Source organism: Dreissena polymorpha, chromosome 8, assembly GCF_020536995.1.
Source record: "Dreissena polymorpha isolate Duluth1 chromosome 8, UMN_Dpol_1.0, whole genome shotgun sequence".
Classification (NCBI taxonomy): Eukaryota; Metazoa; Mollusca; class Bivalvia; order Myida; family Dreissenidae; genus Dreissena; species Dreissena polymorpha.
In genome coordinates, this window is record NC_068362.1 from 92,218,095 (window position 1) to 92,233,392 (window position 15,298).

The 15,298-nt window shown below is 37.0% G+C and overlaps 1 protein-coding gene across 13 annotated transcripts in view; it reads left to right on the forward strand.

Moving 5' to 3' along the window:
- The window catches only part of LOC127841244 (exocyst complex component 4-like), a 90,354-nt gene that overhangs the window by 3,982 nt on the left and 71,074 nt on the right, over window positions 1–15,298 (forward strand). For all 13 annotated transcript variants that reach the window (XR_008030813.1, XR_008030814.1, XR_008030817.1 and 10 more), the window contains exons 2-7: window positions 6,763–6,803; window positions 7,867–7,955; window positions 8,446–8,508; window positions 8,870–9,008; window positions 14,693–14,781; window positions 15,057–15,133. Coding sequence is in view for 4 of the 13 variants with exons in the window: in XM_052369906.1 (XP_052225866.1) it covers window positions 6,763–6,803; window positions 7,867–7,955; window positions 8,446–8,508; window positions 8,870–9,008; window positions 14,693–14,781; window positions 15,057–15,133 (498 nt within the window). In the remaining 9 variants the exon portion in view is untranslated. The remainder of the gene's footprint in view (window positions 1–6,762; window positions 6,804–7,866; window positions 7,956–8,445; window positions 8,509–8,869; window positions 9,009–14,692; window positions 14,782–15,056; window positions 15,134–15,298) is intronic.

Consider the following 15,298-nt stretch of genomic DNA (forward strand, 5'->3'; position numbering starts at 1 on the left):
TTTAAGCCATGCGTATTTTCTTTTTTTCATGCGTATTTTACGCAAATACGCATCTTATCTGGACCTCTGATTTAAGGGAAGTAATAAGCTTTAAAAAGGGAGAAAATTATTCAATATTGTACATAGCCGCAGGGATTTCAATAGATTTTAAAAACCAGGAGTCAATGACCCCTGGACTGAAATTTTGAGGAGTCAAATTGAAAAATGGTGGGGTCAATTTTGAAGCGCATTAATTGTGTTTTTGTCTGTATTATTCAATTTTTTTAGATACAAATATGCTCTAAGAGTAACACAATATCTTAAAAAGTTATACTGCTTTATTAAATAACAATACCATGATACATAACACAACATATTTTAATGAATTGGTACATTAAATATACTTCCTTATAGTTATAACACATTTAAGTCTTTTGACACATTTAAATAATTTAAGATATGTACCGGTAGCACTTTTTCATCACATATTTATCGTCATTATATTATCATCATCCCTATGATAGCTTTTCTAACAAAACACAATCTAAAAGCATGGAACATCTAGTATATCTATTACTGTTATCCGAATACTATACATGTCTGAAATATGTACACCTTGGAATGCCTTACCTATAGTATAGTAGTTTTACTTTAATAATCCAAATTTTTCTTGTTGTTATCGGGTTTAACAAACCTTATCAAATGTTTGTTAAATCCAGTTAATGCTTTCTCCATTATTGAATCGCCATTACTTGCAATTTGAATCACCAGCTTTGAATTGAACGCGGGTTGAATGTTAAGTCCGCCATTAACAATGTCGAAGGTCATGACGCAGCAATTTAATTCTACTTGGATAATTTATATCTTATCGAGAAAATGTGTTTTCTCAATGTTTATGTGTAGTATTATTACTTGTTAGTATAAAAAATGAACTGTGATTCCAGTTTATATAAGATTGGTGTTACTCGTAATTATCGGTGGATTAACAACTGACAAAACTCGCTGGACTTAGATCTACTATTGGATCTACATAATTAATAGACCTTTGATCAATATGGTTTTTACTTTAATTAATTTTGCCGACTTTCTTAAACCGTGCCGTCTGAAAAGTCTGCAAAAAACCTGCAATTATCGGATGGTCAATCAATTATCATGTAATCACTGCTGCTAATTACCCAGTTATTGGGCACGCACTATTTAGACGGTGACATGTGTATTGGAAGAGATGAGATAAGATAAACAACGCCCGGGGTATTCCCTTGATTATAGACCGAGTTTCAAATACTGAAACATTAATTTCAATTAGGAGCACAGCGGGATTTATTACCATTGAACTCGAGATGTTAACTGACTGACGCACGGGTCAAATTTTCGACGCGTCAAAATGACGCACAGCAGAAAAAGGGTTGCGTCAAAAATGAGTCATTTTTAAAGGATTCTGCGTCTATTGAAATCCCTGATAGCCACTTTATATATTTGGCATGCATGTGTATCTCATGGAGCTGCACATTTCGAGTTGTCAATCACAGTCACGGTAGTGGCTTTTAATTATTTGCTACTAAAAATAATGATTTGTTAGAGACAATTATTTTCAAGGGAAGTAATTTATATAATTATAAATCTCATATTATATATTTCCTTACCAAGAATTGAAGTTCTTTTCACAGTTAATGTACAGATTTATTATTTATAACTCAAATGATTGATACTTCAAAGTTTTTTTTTAAATGATATAATTATAATTTCTTTGATGTTCATCACATACCTGTGGACTTATGTCCATAGAATAGATACATGATCAACTCTGGCGATGATCTCTTAAACCACAGGCCTTGGTTGTCAGTGATGTCTAACATGGTTATAATTGACTGTGAGACCCCCCCCTCCAGTGGATTGGACAAAATTCAAGGGAAGTAATGAGATTTAAAGGGAGATGATTTCTATACCTGCCAAATGATAAATAGCAATTTTATTTCAAAGCGGTGCAATAGGGGGCATTGTGTTTCTGACAAACACATCTCTTGTTGTGTCACTAGGTCAAAGGTCAAGATCACTGTGGCCTCTAAAAAAAATAATTCTGACAAGCTTTCGCAGCCGAGTGTGGCACCGGTTATGCGGTGCTCTTGTTATTTTTTGGCATGCCCAGTAGCACACTGCTTACGTGGTGTTGCGGGGCGGTCGCATATAATTGCAGAACGGAAATTGTCTGCATTTACCGACTAGGCTAAAGTAATACACGCTGCGGGTATAAGCGAACTCGGCAGAATGCTGCGTTTTACCTCGCTTTCAAACTCTGCGTAAACACTCGCTAGCAGGAAAAAAACGCGGAGTGAGTGCTTTTTTGGGGGAAAACGCGTGGACTGAACTGTATACGCATTTGAAAATACTTACATGGAATAATGTTTTGTTTTATACCAATGAATAACATATGGATAACACATACTTCAATAAGGTACGTAAATAGCGTGTTTTGAGATTGCCAAACAATGCTGATGCATACATAAACATGCATGAATAACCTGACAATTTATATCGCGCGCCAAATATATCAAGGTTGCAATCTTTGGACCCCTTCAACCGCAATATATTGGACTTTTAAATAAGGTTACTATTATATAGATTGAGTAAAAGTCCACCTTTCTGTACTATAGACAGTTACATATATAGAAATATAAAATTATATATGATTATAACAGTTGAACACAGTTGTTGTTTTTTGTTATTATATAAAATTCCCCCATTTACAAAAAATTTCCCCTCCTAAGGGCTGCGGACCCTTCCCCCAAAGTAGTGTGAGGGCGCTGGGGGTTGAATTTCATGGTTGAAGTTGGTCACTTTAGGGGAGAAGTTGTCATTCTTCACGGCTGTTTAATCAGGGGCGCCACGTCTTAAAAAAAAGCATTTATAAATAAGCCAATGCTACTTCAGTGGTGGTGCTTAAGCCTGGATGTTTTGAAATTTCACTTATAATTCTACAGGATGTAGTTTTCCTGTGTGATGAGCAAATTTCCATCCAATTAAATCACTGACGACCTCAAACATATACTAGCTGCTGCATGCACAGAAACATTGGCTTCTTGCCAATCTAAGGGATCATTTTGCCAAAAGAGATGGAGCCAATGCCAAGAAGATGGGGCTAATCATAATCATGGGGCTCCAAGGCACGATGTAAGAATTAACAGTCAAATGGCAATCACATCATCACATGACGTACTTTTGATAGCTGTACTATCACAGGCCATTTAATGGCCCATCATGGGGACGCTTGAATTTCGAAATCAGAGTCTGTGGGACGCTTGAAATTTACTGATAATTATATTTTTTACATAATATTAAAAATAAAAAATAAAAAACGGGGTGGGGGGGGGGAATTATATGCAACATTAAGTTAATTTCCCTATGCAGCTCTCTGGCTTGATTTTACGGGGTAACGTTTGAATAATATTGAAAACTTGACTACACCTTGTTATCAATTTTATAGTATTTGTTAGCAACAAATCAAATACACCAATTTTCCAATCTGAAAACTGCACATTAATTTTGTTAATTTCAGGTTTTGTCCCGCTAGTTTTTCCCACTTTGGCTTATCAGTACTTTTCCCAATTGGGCAAAAAATATCGCTAATTATGCAGGAACTGTCAAAAAATATGTCACTTTCAAATAGCTATAAATGTGCATTGACACTATCTCGAATTCTTGGATATAGCCTCATCTCATATGCATGGGCTCCATCTCTTTTTGAAAAATGCAGAAGTTTCTCTTTACATATAGATTGGCAAAAAGCCATTTTGTTTGTGCATGCATTAACTCGTACATATTCAACAAATTCATTTTATGTACATGTAGTTAGGGATTTAAGTGGCTGGGAATACATGTATGTATGTGGAACAGGCAAGGAATTGGCTTTCTTTTAAAAACTCTATCATGTCACAACTAACATGAATGAAGGGATTTCACATTTCTAAATGGTATGCTTCTGATCATTTGTGAATAAAGAAATCTTTACTGAATTGCACTTCATTGGCAGTTTTTGTTTAATTGCAAAATATGTTGAAACAAGAGATGTGTTTGTCACAAACACAATGCCCCCTTCTGTGCCGCTTTGAAGCCATATATTTGACCTTTGACCTTGAAGGATGACCTTGACCTTTCACCACTCAAAATGTGCAGCTCCATGAGATACACATGGATGCCAAATATCAAGTTGCTATCTGAAGCGACGTAGAAGTTATGAGCATTTTTTGAAACCTAAACGTGATGGAAGGACAGATGGACGGACAGTCCGATCACTATATGCACTTCTTCGGGGGCATAAAAACATTAAAAACGTACTCACCTTGTACAATTATCTGTGAAATTTCACAACATGATCCGGTCCTAATCATTTCGGAAGTGGCATTTGGTCATTTATTAATGCATCTCCAAATAGAGGTTGCGCCAGTGACTTACAGCAGTGTTCCGGTTAGCTCGGTATGGCATATAGTGATCGGACCGTCTGTCTGTCCTTCCTACACAGTTTGCGTTTAGGTTTCGCGTTAAGCTTTCGAAAAATGCTCATAACTAGCTAGCCAGAGACAACACTTTCCACCTAAACTTGATTTTGGCATAGAAAAGACCTCTTTCCAATGAATAACACCATAAAATCGAAGTGTTGTCTGATAAGTCTGTGCCAACTGCACAGTCTAATTTGAGGACGACACTTAACCAGTGTTCTCGGAAAGCAGCGGCAGCCGGGATTTCACCCGTTACTAATAACCTTGGCGCTGGCTACTTTCCCTCAAAATGTTAATTAAAAACTGCACAAAAACCACCTGTTTTGTTCTAAGTTGCTGGCGACTTTGAAAATATTACTGTCTACTCCAATGTTTATGGATGATGCTGCACTTATAATGCACTTGCATTAAGCCCTGTTTTCCCTTTTATGAAGGATGCCTCACTTATAATGCACTTGCATTAAGCCCTGTTTTCTCTTTTATGGAGAATGCCTCACTTATAATGCACATGCATTAAGCCCTGTTTTCCCTTTTATTGAGGATGCCTCACTTATAATGCACTTGCATTAAGCCCTGTTTTCTCTTTTTATGGATGCTGCTGCACTTATAATGCACTTGCATTAAGCCCTGTTTTCCCTTTTATGGAGAATGCCTCACTTATAATGCACATGCATTAAGCCCTGTTTTCCCTTTTATGGAGGATGCCTCACTTATAATGCACTTGCATTAAGCCCTGTTTTCCCTTTTATGGAGGATGCCTCACTTTTAATGCACATGCATTAAGCCCTGTTTTCCCTTTTTATGGATGCTGCTGCACTTATAATGCACTTGCATTAAGCCCTGTTTTCCCTTTTATGGACAATGCCTCACTTATAATGCACATGCATTAAGCCCTGTTTTCCCTTTTATGGAGAATGCCTCACTTATAATGCACTTGCATTAAGCCCTATTTTCCCTTTTATGGAGAATGCCTCACTTATAATGCACATGCATTAAGCCCTGTTTTCCCTTTTATGTAGGATGCCTCACTTATAATGCACTTGCATTAAGCCCTGTTTTCCCTTTTATGGACAATGCCTCACTTATAATGCACTTGCATTAAGCCCTGTTTTCCCTTTTATGGAGAATGCCTCACTTATAATGCACTTGCATTAAGCCCTGTTTTCCCTTTTATGGAGAATGCCTCACTTATAAAGCACATAAATTAAGCCCTGTTTTCCCTTTTATGGAGAATGCCTCACTTATAATGCACTTGCATTAAGCCCTATTTTCCCTTTTATGGAGAATGCCTCACTTATAATGCACATGCATTAAGCCCTGTTTTCCCTTTTATGTAGAATGCCTCACTTATAATGCACTTGCATTAAGCTCTGTTTTCCCTTTTATGGAGAATGCCTCACTTATAATGCACTTGCATTAAGCCCTGTTTTCCCTTTTATGGACAATGCCTCACTTATAATGCACATGCATTAAGCCCTGTTTTCCCTTTTATGGACAATGCTTCACTTATAATGCACTTGCATTAAGCCCCGTTTTCCCTTTTATGGAGAATGCCTCACTTATAATGCACTTGCATTAAGCCCTGTTTTCCCTTTTATGGAGAAAGCCTCACTTATAATGCACATGCATTAAGCCCTGTTTTCCCTTTTATGGAGAATGCCTCACTTATAATGCACTTGCATTAAGCCCTCTTTTCCCTTTTATGGAGAATGCCTCACTTATAATGCACATGCATTAAGCCCTGTTTTCCCTTTTATGGAGAATGCCTCACTTATAATGCACTTGCATTAAGCCCTGTTTTCCCTTTAATGGACAATGCCTCACTTATAATGCACATGCATTAAGCCCTGTTTTCCCAGAGCAAGGGTCATATTCATGATATCTATAATTATTATAAACAGCAGTGGAGAAAGAGGTTAGTTTAGTTTAAACCTATGTATTTTAGCTCAATTGCATCGAAAGCTTAAGACTTATTTGAAACACTCTTGACTCTGTTTCCCGGGACAAGAACTAGTACTTGGTGTCATTAAGGAGAGATCTAAAGAATGCTCCCACTGTCAGGATTCAAACCCATGACCTCCTGATCGCCAGGCGGACACCATATCCACTACGCCACAGCGACCTAACAGCTTGTTCTATTTGGTTAATCACTCGTGACTGCCTCTTGTGTCATATGTCATTATCAAAGCCATGCGGCTGATGTAGGAACAATCCACTAGCACAATATTCCGTATATATTTATAGGGTTGGTTGTGTGTATTGTATAACTATGTTTTATTATGTATTGCAGTCTGGATTTCTGATGTCAATTGTTCGCACACTTTCATCGAGGTAAAACACTTATTTATATATGAAATTTACATTTAATAAACTTTTATTATTTTTTTATTTAAGACATGTATACAGCATTTCTTATAAATATAATAATTAATAAATGTATTACCGTTATAACTCTATGTTTTCGGACACTTAAAAATAATAAAAAATTTTATTGTCCGAAAACTTAGATACGAAAAATATTCACAAAATACAGGTGTCCGAAAACTTAGAGTCGAAAATTGAAGTGTCCGAAAATAGCGTCAATTGTATCAACGACTACCGATAATAGAATGCGCTTGTAAAATACCATGCCGTATAGTAAAAATTACAGTTATATATGTTTGCACTGCATTTTAAATAATTTTAAATGCTTAATTTATTTAACAGAAAGTTACTACAAGGTTGTACTTTGACCAACGAGTTCAGAAATGAGCATGTGATGTACCGATACTCGCTAGTATGAACCTGTAATTAACGCAATAAAAAAAGCAAACTATGAATTCTTCGTTTGTTCATTTCCGATAGTTGTTGTCTAATACCTTCCATTGTTCGTAAAACATACAATAGGGTGCATCACACTTTGAACCGTTTAGTATTTTTCAAAGTTATTTTACTGAGAAGGTGTCGTAACATTGCGGTAGATAATTGAACTGTTAATTGACACTACCCCTGGTAATTGTCATAACGCTTATGCTATCGGGCGAAACCATTGTTTAATACCGGTTTACAAGGTTATTTACCCAATAACGCAAATGTTATGGTCCGTTGCCCTCAGGCATGCACCTGCCATGTTTGATGATGTTAATCTGGTTGTAAAACCCCATGATCGAAGCGTCATTAGATATCGAAAACAGGACCGAAATTTAGTAAAATAGCGCTGTAAAATATACTGTCCGAAAACTTAGAGACATTAATTATGGACGAAAACTCGTGTGTCCGAAAATTAAGAGTCACGGAAAATAATTATTTTTGCTAAAGGGTGTCCGAAAACTTAGTGTCCGAAAACATAGAGTAATTACGGTATTTGATATAATTTCAGTGTAGGTTTATTGGTGTTTGTTTTTCATTTTTTTAGTGCTGATTTTGAACAAAGGGAAAAGGAAAAAAAGCGCATTGAAAAAGCCTTCCAGGAAAGTGATAAAAAATTAGGACTTCTAGTGAAAGGTATAATATGAGCTTCATTCTGTTAAAACTAGGATTAATGCATTTTAATATAGTGTCGTCCCAGATTAGCATGCAGTTCGGGACAACACTTTCCGCCTTAACTGGATTTCGTTTGGAAGAGGCTTCCTATAAACAAAACAATCCATGAAAGCAGAAAGTGTCGTCCGTAGTAAGCCTGTGCACACTGCACTTGCTAATCTGCGATTATACTTCATGCACATGCATTAAGTCCAATCTTCCCTGAACAAGGCTCATTTTATATTTGTATAATACTTTGAAACTGGTGTAATGGGATAATATTGTAGTTCATAATTATTGTAGTTGTATAAATCTTACCATATTGAAATTCATACGTAAAAATTATGTATGTGCAGAATTAGAAGTAAAAATGGGTCAACCATTTTATTTACTGTTATAAAGTATGATATTGGTTATGTACTTTTCGTAAACTGGTGTAAATTTTAACAAGTTTATTTTGTCAATATTTCAGAAAACTACCAGGATTTGACCTCAATATTGAAATCCTTTAGTGACATCAGTGACAAAGTGAATGGTAAGTGTTGTTAACTAACATTCAGTAAAGGAACAATTTATGTTTTGTTAAATTTAGGCTAGCGAACATTTGTCAACAGCAGCTATATAATTATAATATGTATGTTTTTATCAATCGGCACAGGCTAATCAGGGACGCCACTTTCCGCTTAAACTTGATTTTTACTCCGAAGAGACTTCCTTTAAAAGAAAAATTCAATGCAAGCGCAGAGTGTCATCTCTGATTAGCCTGGGACGACGCTTTAGCCACATGCACTCATCCAAGTTTTCCCACAAGGTCACAATGGGGCTCATTTTATTTCGCTGTTGTCAAGGCAGATGTGATAAGCATATTATAGGTCCAATGCTGTTTTGTATGTCAGAGTCACGAACGAAGATCAAGAATATCAAAGAAGATCTGAGCAGCTGTAAGACGCTGCTCCATTGCAAGAGGGACGAGCTGCGCAAACTGTGGATTGAGGGGGTGGAGCAGAAAACTATTGCCTCTCTACTGGACCAGATGTAAGGAGGCCTCTTCTTCATCTCAATACACTATTTGTGTAATTTATGCTTAGTGATTGGAATAACTATGTCAAATACATATTGATTAACAACTTATTTTGCACAAAAACCTTTCTTTAATACAAACCCATAATTCATTCCTTATGAGTCATGAAATCATGAAATTTGGACAAAAATTTTGAATTAAATTAAGTTTAGTACTGAGTCTTTGTGTCATGAACAAAGTCCATGAATCAAAGAGTTTGAAAAATCAAAGAATCAAAGAAAAACAGTTCGTAAAATTTTGATGTAACAAATCAATGATATAATCATAGCGTTCTAGATCAGCTGCGTATCAGTAATATACGCATAAGAAATATCAAGATAAGCTCAATTGTTCATTTCCGTGCGTACATTTAAGCAAGCCAATCTGGACTAACGCAAGTGATGTAAATTCTCTGCGAACAACGTAAACAAAAAATATAAACAGCTGATTGTCTTTTTCCAAAATATGAGACTGGCTATCGTAAAAATTAGTGCTTATTTGTGCGCTGGATTTTAGAAATAGTTAGCCAGTCTGTATCATCTAGATGCATGGTAAATTTAGTTTTGATTTTTATAACAGACAGTCAAGCGCTTATGTGTTTATTTACATGAAGAGGTCAGCATGGCTTCTTTGAAGCCAAAAAAATTACTTCTCAAAGTAAAATTGATTCTTTTGATACGGCAAAAGTTGTATCGAGTGAAAACATTGTACTGCCAATACTGAATGATTTGATTTCCTCTGTTTTCAAATCAAAAAGGACACACTTAAACGCTAATAAAACAACTGTTGAAAGTTGGCAAAACAGTTTTCCGTGGCTCACGTTGGTGGACGATAAGTACGAAGTTTGTCTTAAAGGGGCCTTTTCACAGATTTTGGCATTTTTTTAACTTATTCATTAAATGCTTTATATTGATAAATGTAAATATTGGATCGTAAAAGCTCCAGTAAAAAATCAAGAAAAAAAATAAAAAAAGGAAAAGAACATTGCCCAGAGCAGGTTTCGAACCAGTGACCCCTGGCATCCTGCCAGAGTCCTGAAGTAAAAACGCATTAGCCTACTGAGCTATTCCGCTGTGTACACATGCTTGGCGTATTTTATACCTTATATAAGCAATCTTCGTAGTTTCACAAAATTTAACGACAAAAACAGAACTCTCCAAATTATTCAATCGTTTCACGTTGCAACGCTTTATAATTTTTAGGTTTTAAAATCGTCAAAAGATGCATATAATGGCTATATTAGAGCATGGTTAATGTTCAGTATTACTGTTTCCTCACAAATATCATAACTAAAACGAAAACTTACGAATCTGAAACAACTTTTTTCAATTTTGTCAATTTACCAAAGCGTGAAAAGATCCCTTTAAATGTTAAATCTGCCAACAATACAAGGCTACTATGAAGGAATACACATAGTTTATGGTTTATTGTGTTTAACATGATTAAAGTAGTGTGTCTGTACCGCGGCTATATTCTTGTTTTACTTTTAGCAAATTACCCTTCAAGCAAGGCAAAATTTGACCATTTACCCCCATGCTTTGAAAAGTGGGGGTATTTACCCCATGGGTAAAAAATTATCTATAACGCTGTAATCGTTGATTATTTTTCATCAATTGTGACAGCCTGTGCTTTTGGATTGGGAAAAATGGTGTGATAAGCCATGAAATTTGGAAAAATGGAATATTAATATGATTGTACATAACAGAATTCCCATTGTTTAAAAGTGCATGTTTAACTGCAATTTTGAATTTATTAGCTCTACTGGCCAAAGGCCTGAAGAGCTTTTGTCATGGCGTGGTTTCCGTCGTGCGTGTGTGCATGCGTCCGTAAGACTTTTTATTGTTTACGCGATACAGTCCACAGTTTTCATCCGATTAATTTCAAACTTGTTCAGTGTCTTTATATTAATGAGGACTCGAACCCTATTGAAAATGGGTTACATCAGAGTAAAAACTCCAGAATAATCTCCCCTTGAATTTGAGAAAATTGTGAAATAAGGCTTGTTTACGCAATCAAGTCCACAGGTTTCATCCAATTATTTCCCAACTTGCACAGTGTCTTTATCTGAATGATGAATCAAACCCTATTGAAAATGAGCAAGATTGGAGTTATAAGTCCAGAATTATCTCCTCTTGAATTTGAGGAAAAAAATGGAAATTCATTTTTTTTATGTGAAAAAGTCCATAATTTTCATCAAATTCTTGGCAAAGTTGCAGTGTCTTTGTATCAATGAGGACTCGATCCCTTTTTAGCTCTACTGGCCGAAGGCCTGAAGAGCTTATGTCATGGCGTGGTTTCTGTCGTCCGTGCGTGCGTTGGACTTTTTCTTGTTTACGCGATAAAGTCCACAGTTTTCATCCGATTCTTTTCAAACTTGTTCAGTGTCTTTATATTAATAAGGACTCGGACCCTATTGAAAATGGGTTACATCAGAGTTAAAAGTCCAGAATTATCTCCCCTTGAATTTGAGGAAATTGTGAAATAAGCTTGTTTACGCAATCAAGTCCACAGTTTTCATCCAATTATTTTCCAACTTGCACAGTGTCTTTATCTGAATGATGAGTCAAACCCTATTGAAAATGAGCAATATCGTAGTTTTAAGTCCAGATTTACCTCCCCTTGAATTTGAGAAAAAAATGAAAATTCAGTTTTTGTATGTGATAAAGTCCATAATTTTCATCCAATTCTTGGCAAAGTTGCACAGTGTCTTAGTATCAATAAGGACTCAAACCCTTTTTATGCCCCCCTTCGAGGAGAGGGGGTAAATTGTTTTGCACATGTCAGTCTGTCCGTCCACCAGATGGTTTGTCTGTCTGCCACCAGATGGTTTCCGAGTGATAACTCAAGAACGCTTAAGCCTAGGAACATGAAACTTCATAGGTACATTGATCATGACTGGCAGATGACCGCTATTGATTTTCAGGTCACTAGGTCAAAGGTCAAGGTCACAGTGACTCGAAACAGTAAAACGGTTTCCGGATGATAACTCTAGAATGCTTAAGCCTAGGATCATGAAACTTCAGAGGTACATTGATCATGACTGGCAGATGACCCCTATTGATTTTCAGGTCACTAAGTCAAAGGTCAAGGTCACAGTGACTCGAAACAGTAAAATGGTTTCCGGATTATAACTCAAGATAGCTTGTGCTTAGGATCATGAAACTTCAAAGAACATTGATCATGACTGGCAGATGACCCCTATCGATTTTCAGGTCACTAGGTCAAAGGTCAAGGTCACAGTGACGCGAAACAGTAAAATGGTTTCCGTATGATAACTCAAGAATGCTTATGCCTATGATCATGAAACTTCATAGGTACATTGATCATGAGTGGCAGATGACCCCTATTGATTTTCAGGTCACTAGGTCATAGGTCAAGGTCACAGTGACAAAAAACGTATTCACACAATGGCTGCCACTACAACTGACAGCCCATATTGCATTCATTGTATGTGTGTGTCCAAAAACTTTAACCTTGGTTAAAGTTTGATAACTTTTGAAATATTGGAGATAGCAACTTCATATTTGGCATGCACTGAGCTTCACATTTTGAGTGGTGAAAAGTCAAGGTCAAGGTCATCCTTCAAGGTCAAAGATCAAATATCATTGTATTTTTCTTTCCTAAAACTTTAACCCATTTATGCCTAGTGGACTACAGCCAGCTACATTGGATCAATTTATCATGACTGGCAGATGACCCCTATTGATTTTCAGGTCACTAGAACAAAGGTCAAGGTCACAGTGACAAAAAACATATTCACACACTGGCTTCCACTACAACTGACAGCCCATATGGGGGGCACACATGTTTTACAAACAGCCCTTGTTTAAAAAGAGCAATATCGAAGCAATAAGTCCAGAATGACTTCCCCTTGAATATGAGAAAATTTTGAAATCCCGCTTGTTTACGCAATTAATTCCACAGTTTTCATCCAATTATTTCTGTGTGTGTGTATCAGAGTTTATTTACAGGTCCTACCGGCCACTTCACGAGGTCTTTGAGGTCCGACCTGCCCCTATGACCTTTCAGGGGAGAAAGAATAATTTTGAGCCAAAGTAGGTCAAATTAACCCCGGCTGCAGGGGTATTCGCCAAAGATATAATTTAGATCCAAATAGACCAGTGCACGGTGGCCAATGAGACCTTATTGTGCACTGGTAGACAATCTCAAAGACAAAATTCTGTCTGGACGCAGCTCCCAAGGGTCTGCAGCTCGTTGCTCTGCCTTTATGGCCAGGCTCGAAGTCACCGGCCGTTGTCTTCATCCCCGAGACAGTTACCCCAGCACGTTGAGCGTACTGAGTACGGCCATCCCAGGGTCTCTCTATAGGGCCACCCCCTTGATGTTCTAGGGACTGCTCAGAGCAGAAGAGCAGCACCAGGTCCGCCCCGTATTTCCTCCACACTGATGATCTCGCTGTCCCACTATCCCCGTCCCTCTACAGACGGGACCTCTGGCAGGTCCGGGTCAGTGAAATCCCGACGATAAACAGCGGTTGACAATACCGCTGCATCTTGGGAAAGACAGAAATTCCAGCAATGTGGAAGACGTCCCGCTCGAGGGTGGCGGACTCAGCTGGATTAGCAGAGCCAACCGCAGAAGTTCCCTCTAAGAAGATCCTCTGCGGGTGACTCTCGCCTCGGTCGTGACGCGCACGCTCCAGCTGCTGACTGAGCAGAGGCAATTGTTTCCAAATTTGCACAGTATCTTGATATCAATGAGGACTTGAACCCTATTGAATATGAGCAGTATCGGAGAAATAAGTACACAATAATATCCCCTTGAATTTGAGAAAATTCTCCTTGTTTGCGCGATTAAGTACACAGTTTCCATCTTATTCTTTCCAAACTTGCACTGTGTTTATAGCAGTAGAGCGATTCAGGCCCTCATGGGCCTCTTTTATTATACAGTGCTATGTAATTAGTGCTGTATAATAAACTCAATAAACCAATTATGTTGTTTATTGGAAAACTTTCCAATCTGTTCAGGAAATGATTGGGAAAAAATGTAACATTTTGACATTGGGGGAACCAGCCTGTTATTTTGGGCCAAAAATCACTGATAATTGATATTTAAATTACACATCAAATTTATGCTCAATTAGAGAGAACTTCATCTTCATGCAAAATATTGTGGAAAATATATGTGGTATCATTCTTGCTGCACATTAAGAAAGTTACTTGCTTGTATTTTGTGACATTGTAGCGTAATGGTAATGATGTCCCCCAAGCCACATTGAGGTCACAGGTTCCATCCTCACCGTGGGAGCGTTCTTGAGATGTCCTACAAAGAAACCAGATACTGGGCCCGTATTCACCAATCATTGTTTTACTTTAAAATAATGAAAAAATACACTATGAACCAAGAAAAATAGGTCCAGTGTTTATAATTACAGACTACCACTGGAAATTATGTAATGCAGAAATGTTCTACATGAAGAATGATGTCGATAGAGGTGTGTAATTGTAAGTTTGACTAAAAAATTAAGGCAATTCTTGAATATTCAAGATTGAAGAATATTCTTTATTCTCAGAATCTAGACTCTAACAATTGTTGAATACCGGCCCTGGATCTACACAGGAAACAGACTTGACAGCAGGCTAACCTTAGAATTTTGATGCATTCCAATTAAAAATAAATAGGTGAATACTTTTTTCAGTGAACAAGTGAAGAATGTCCCAGAGAAACTGGACACACATTTTGCCCGGCGGGAATACCTACAGGCTACAAACTGCATTGTGGCGGCAGGTAGGTACTGTAGTCAGTAGTATGAATTAATAATTTGCATTGTATAAGCCCCAGTTGTTGAGTCAAATTTAAATTTTAAAGGTGTAATTTGTATGTATGTATTTATAAAACAGTTTGAATGAAAAATATGTTTAGAATTGAATATGAAAAATATGCATGAACTAAACTGTGAATTAAATATCATAAATGTGTGAAAAAAATATCACGTTAATTTGAATGTTCTTAAAAATTCCTTTGAACTGGGCACTGTTACACGCATATTCTTCCTTTTGCAGTTGCCAAATTGGAGAGTAATTTGTCCCACATTGAAGCTCTGCGTGATCTGAAGGTAGAAATACTGGCAAGAAAAGAGGTGAGATTTTACAAGATGTTATAAGCTTATTTCTGAACAAAACATGACATTATTCATAAGTTCCATAGAGAAAAAGTAAATATATGCCAAGGGGCTAAGGGGAATCATATAGGTCAAAGGTCAAGGTCACAGTGACTCGAAACAGTAAAATGGTTTCCGGATAAT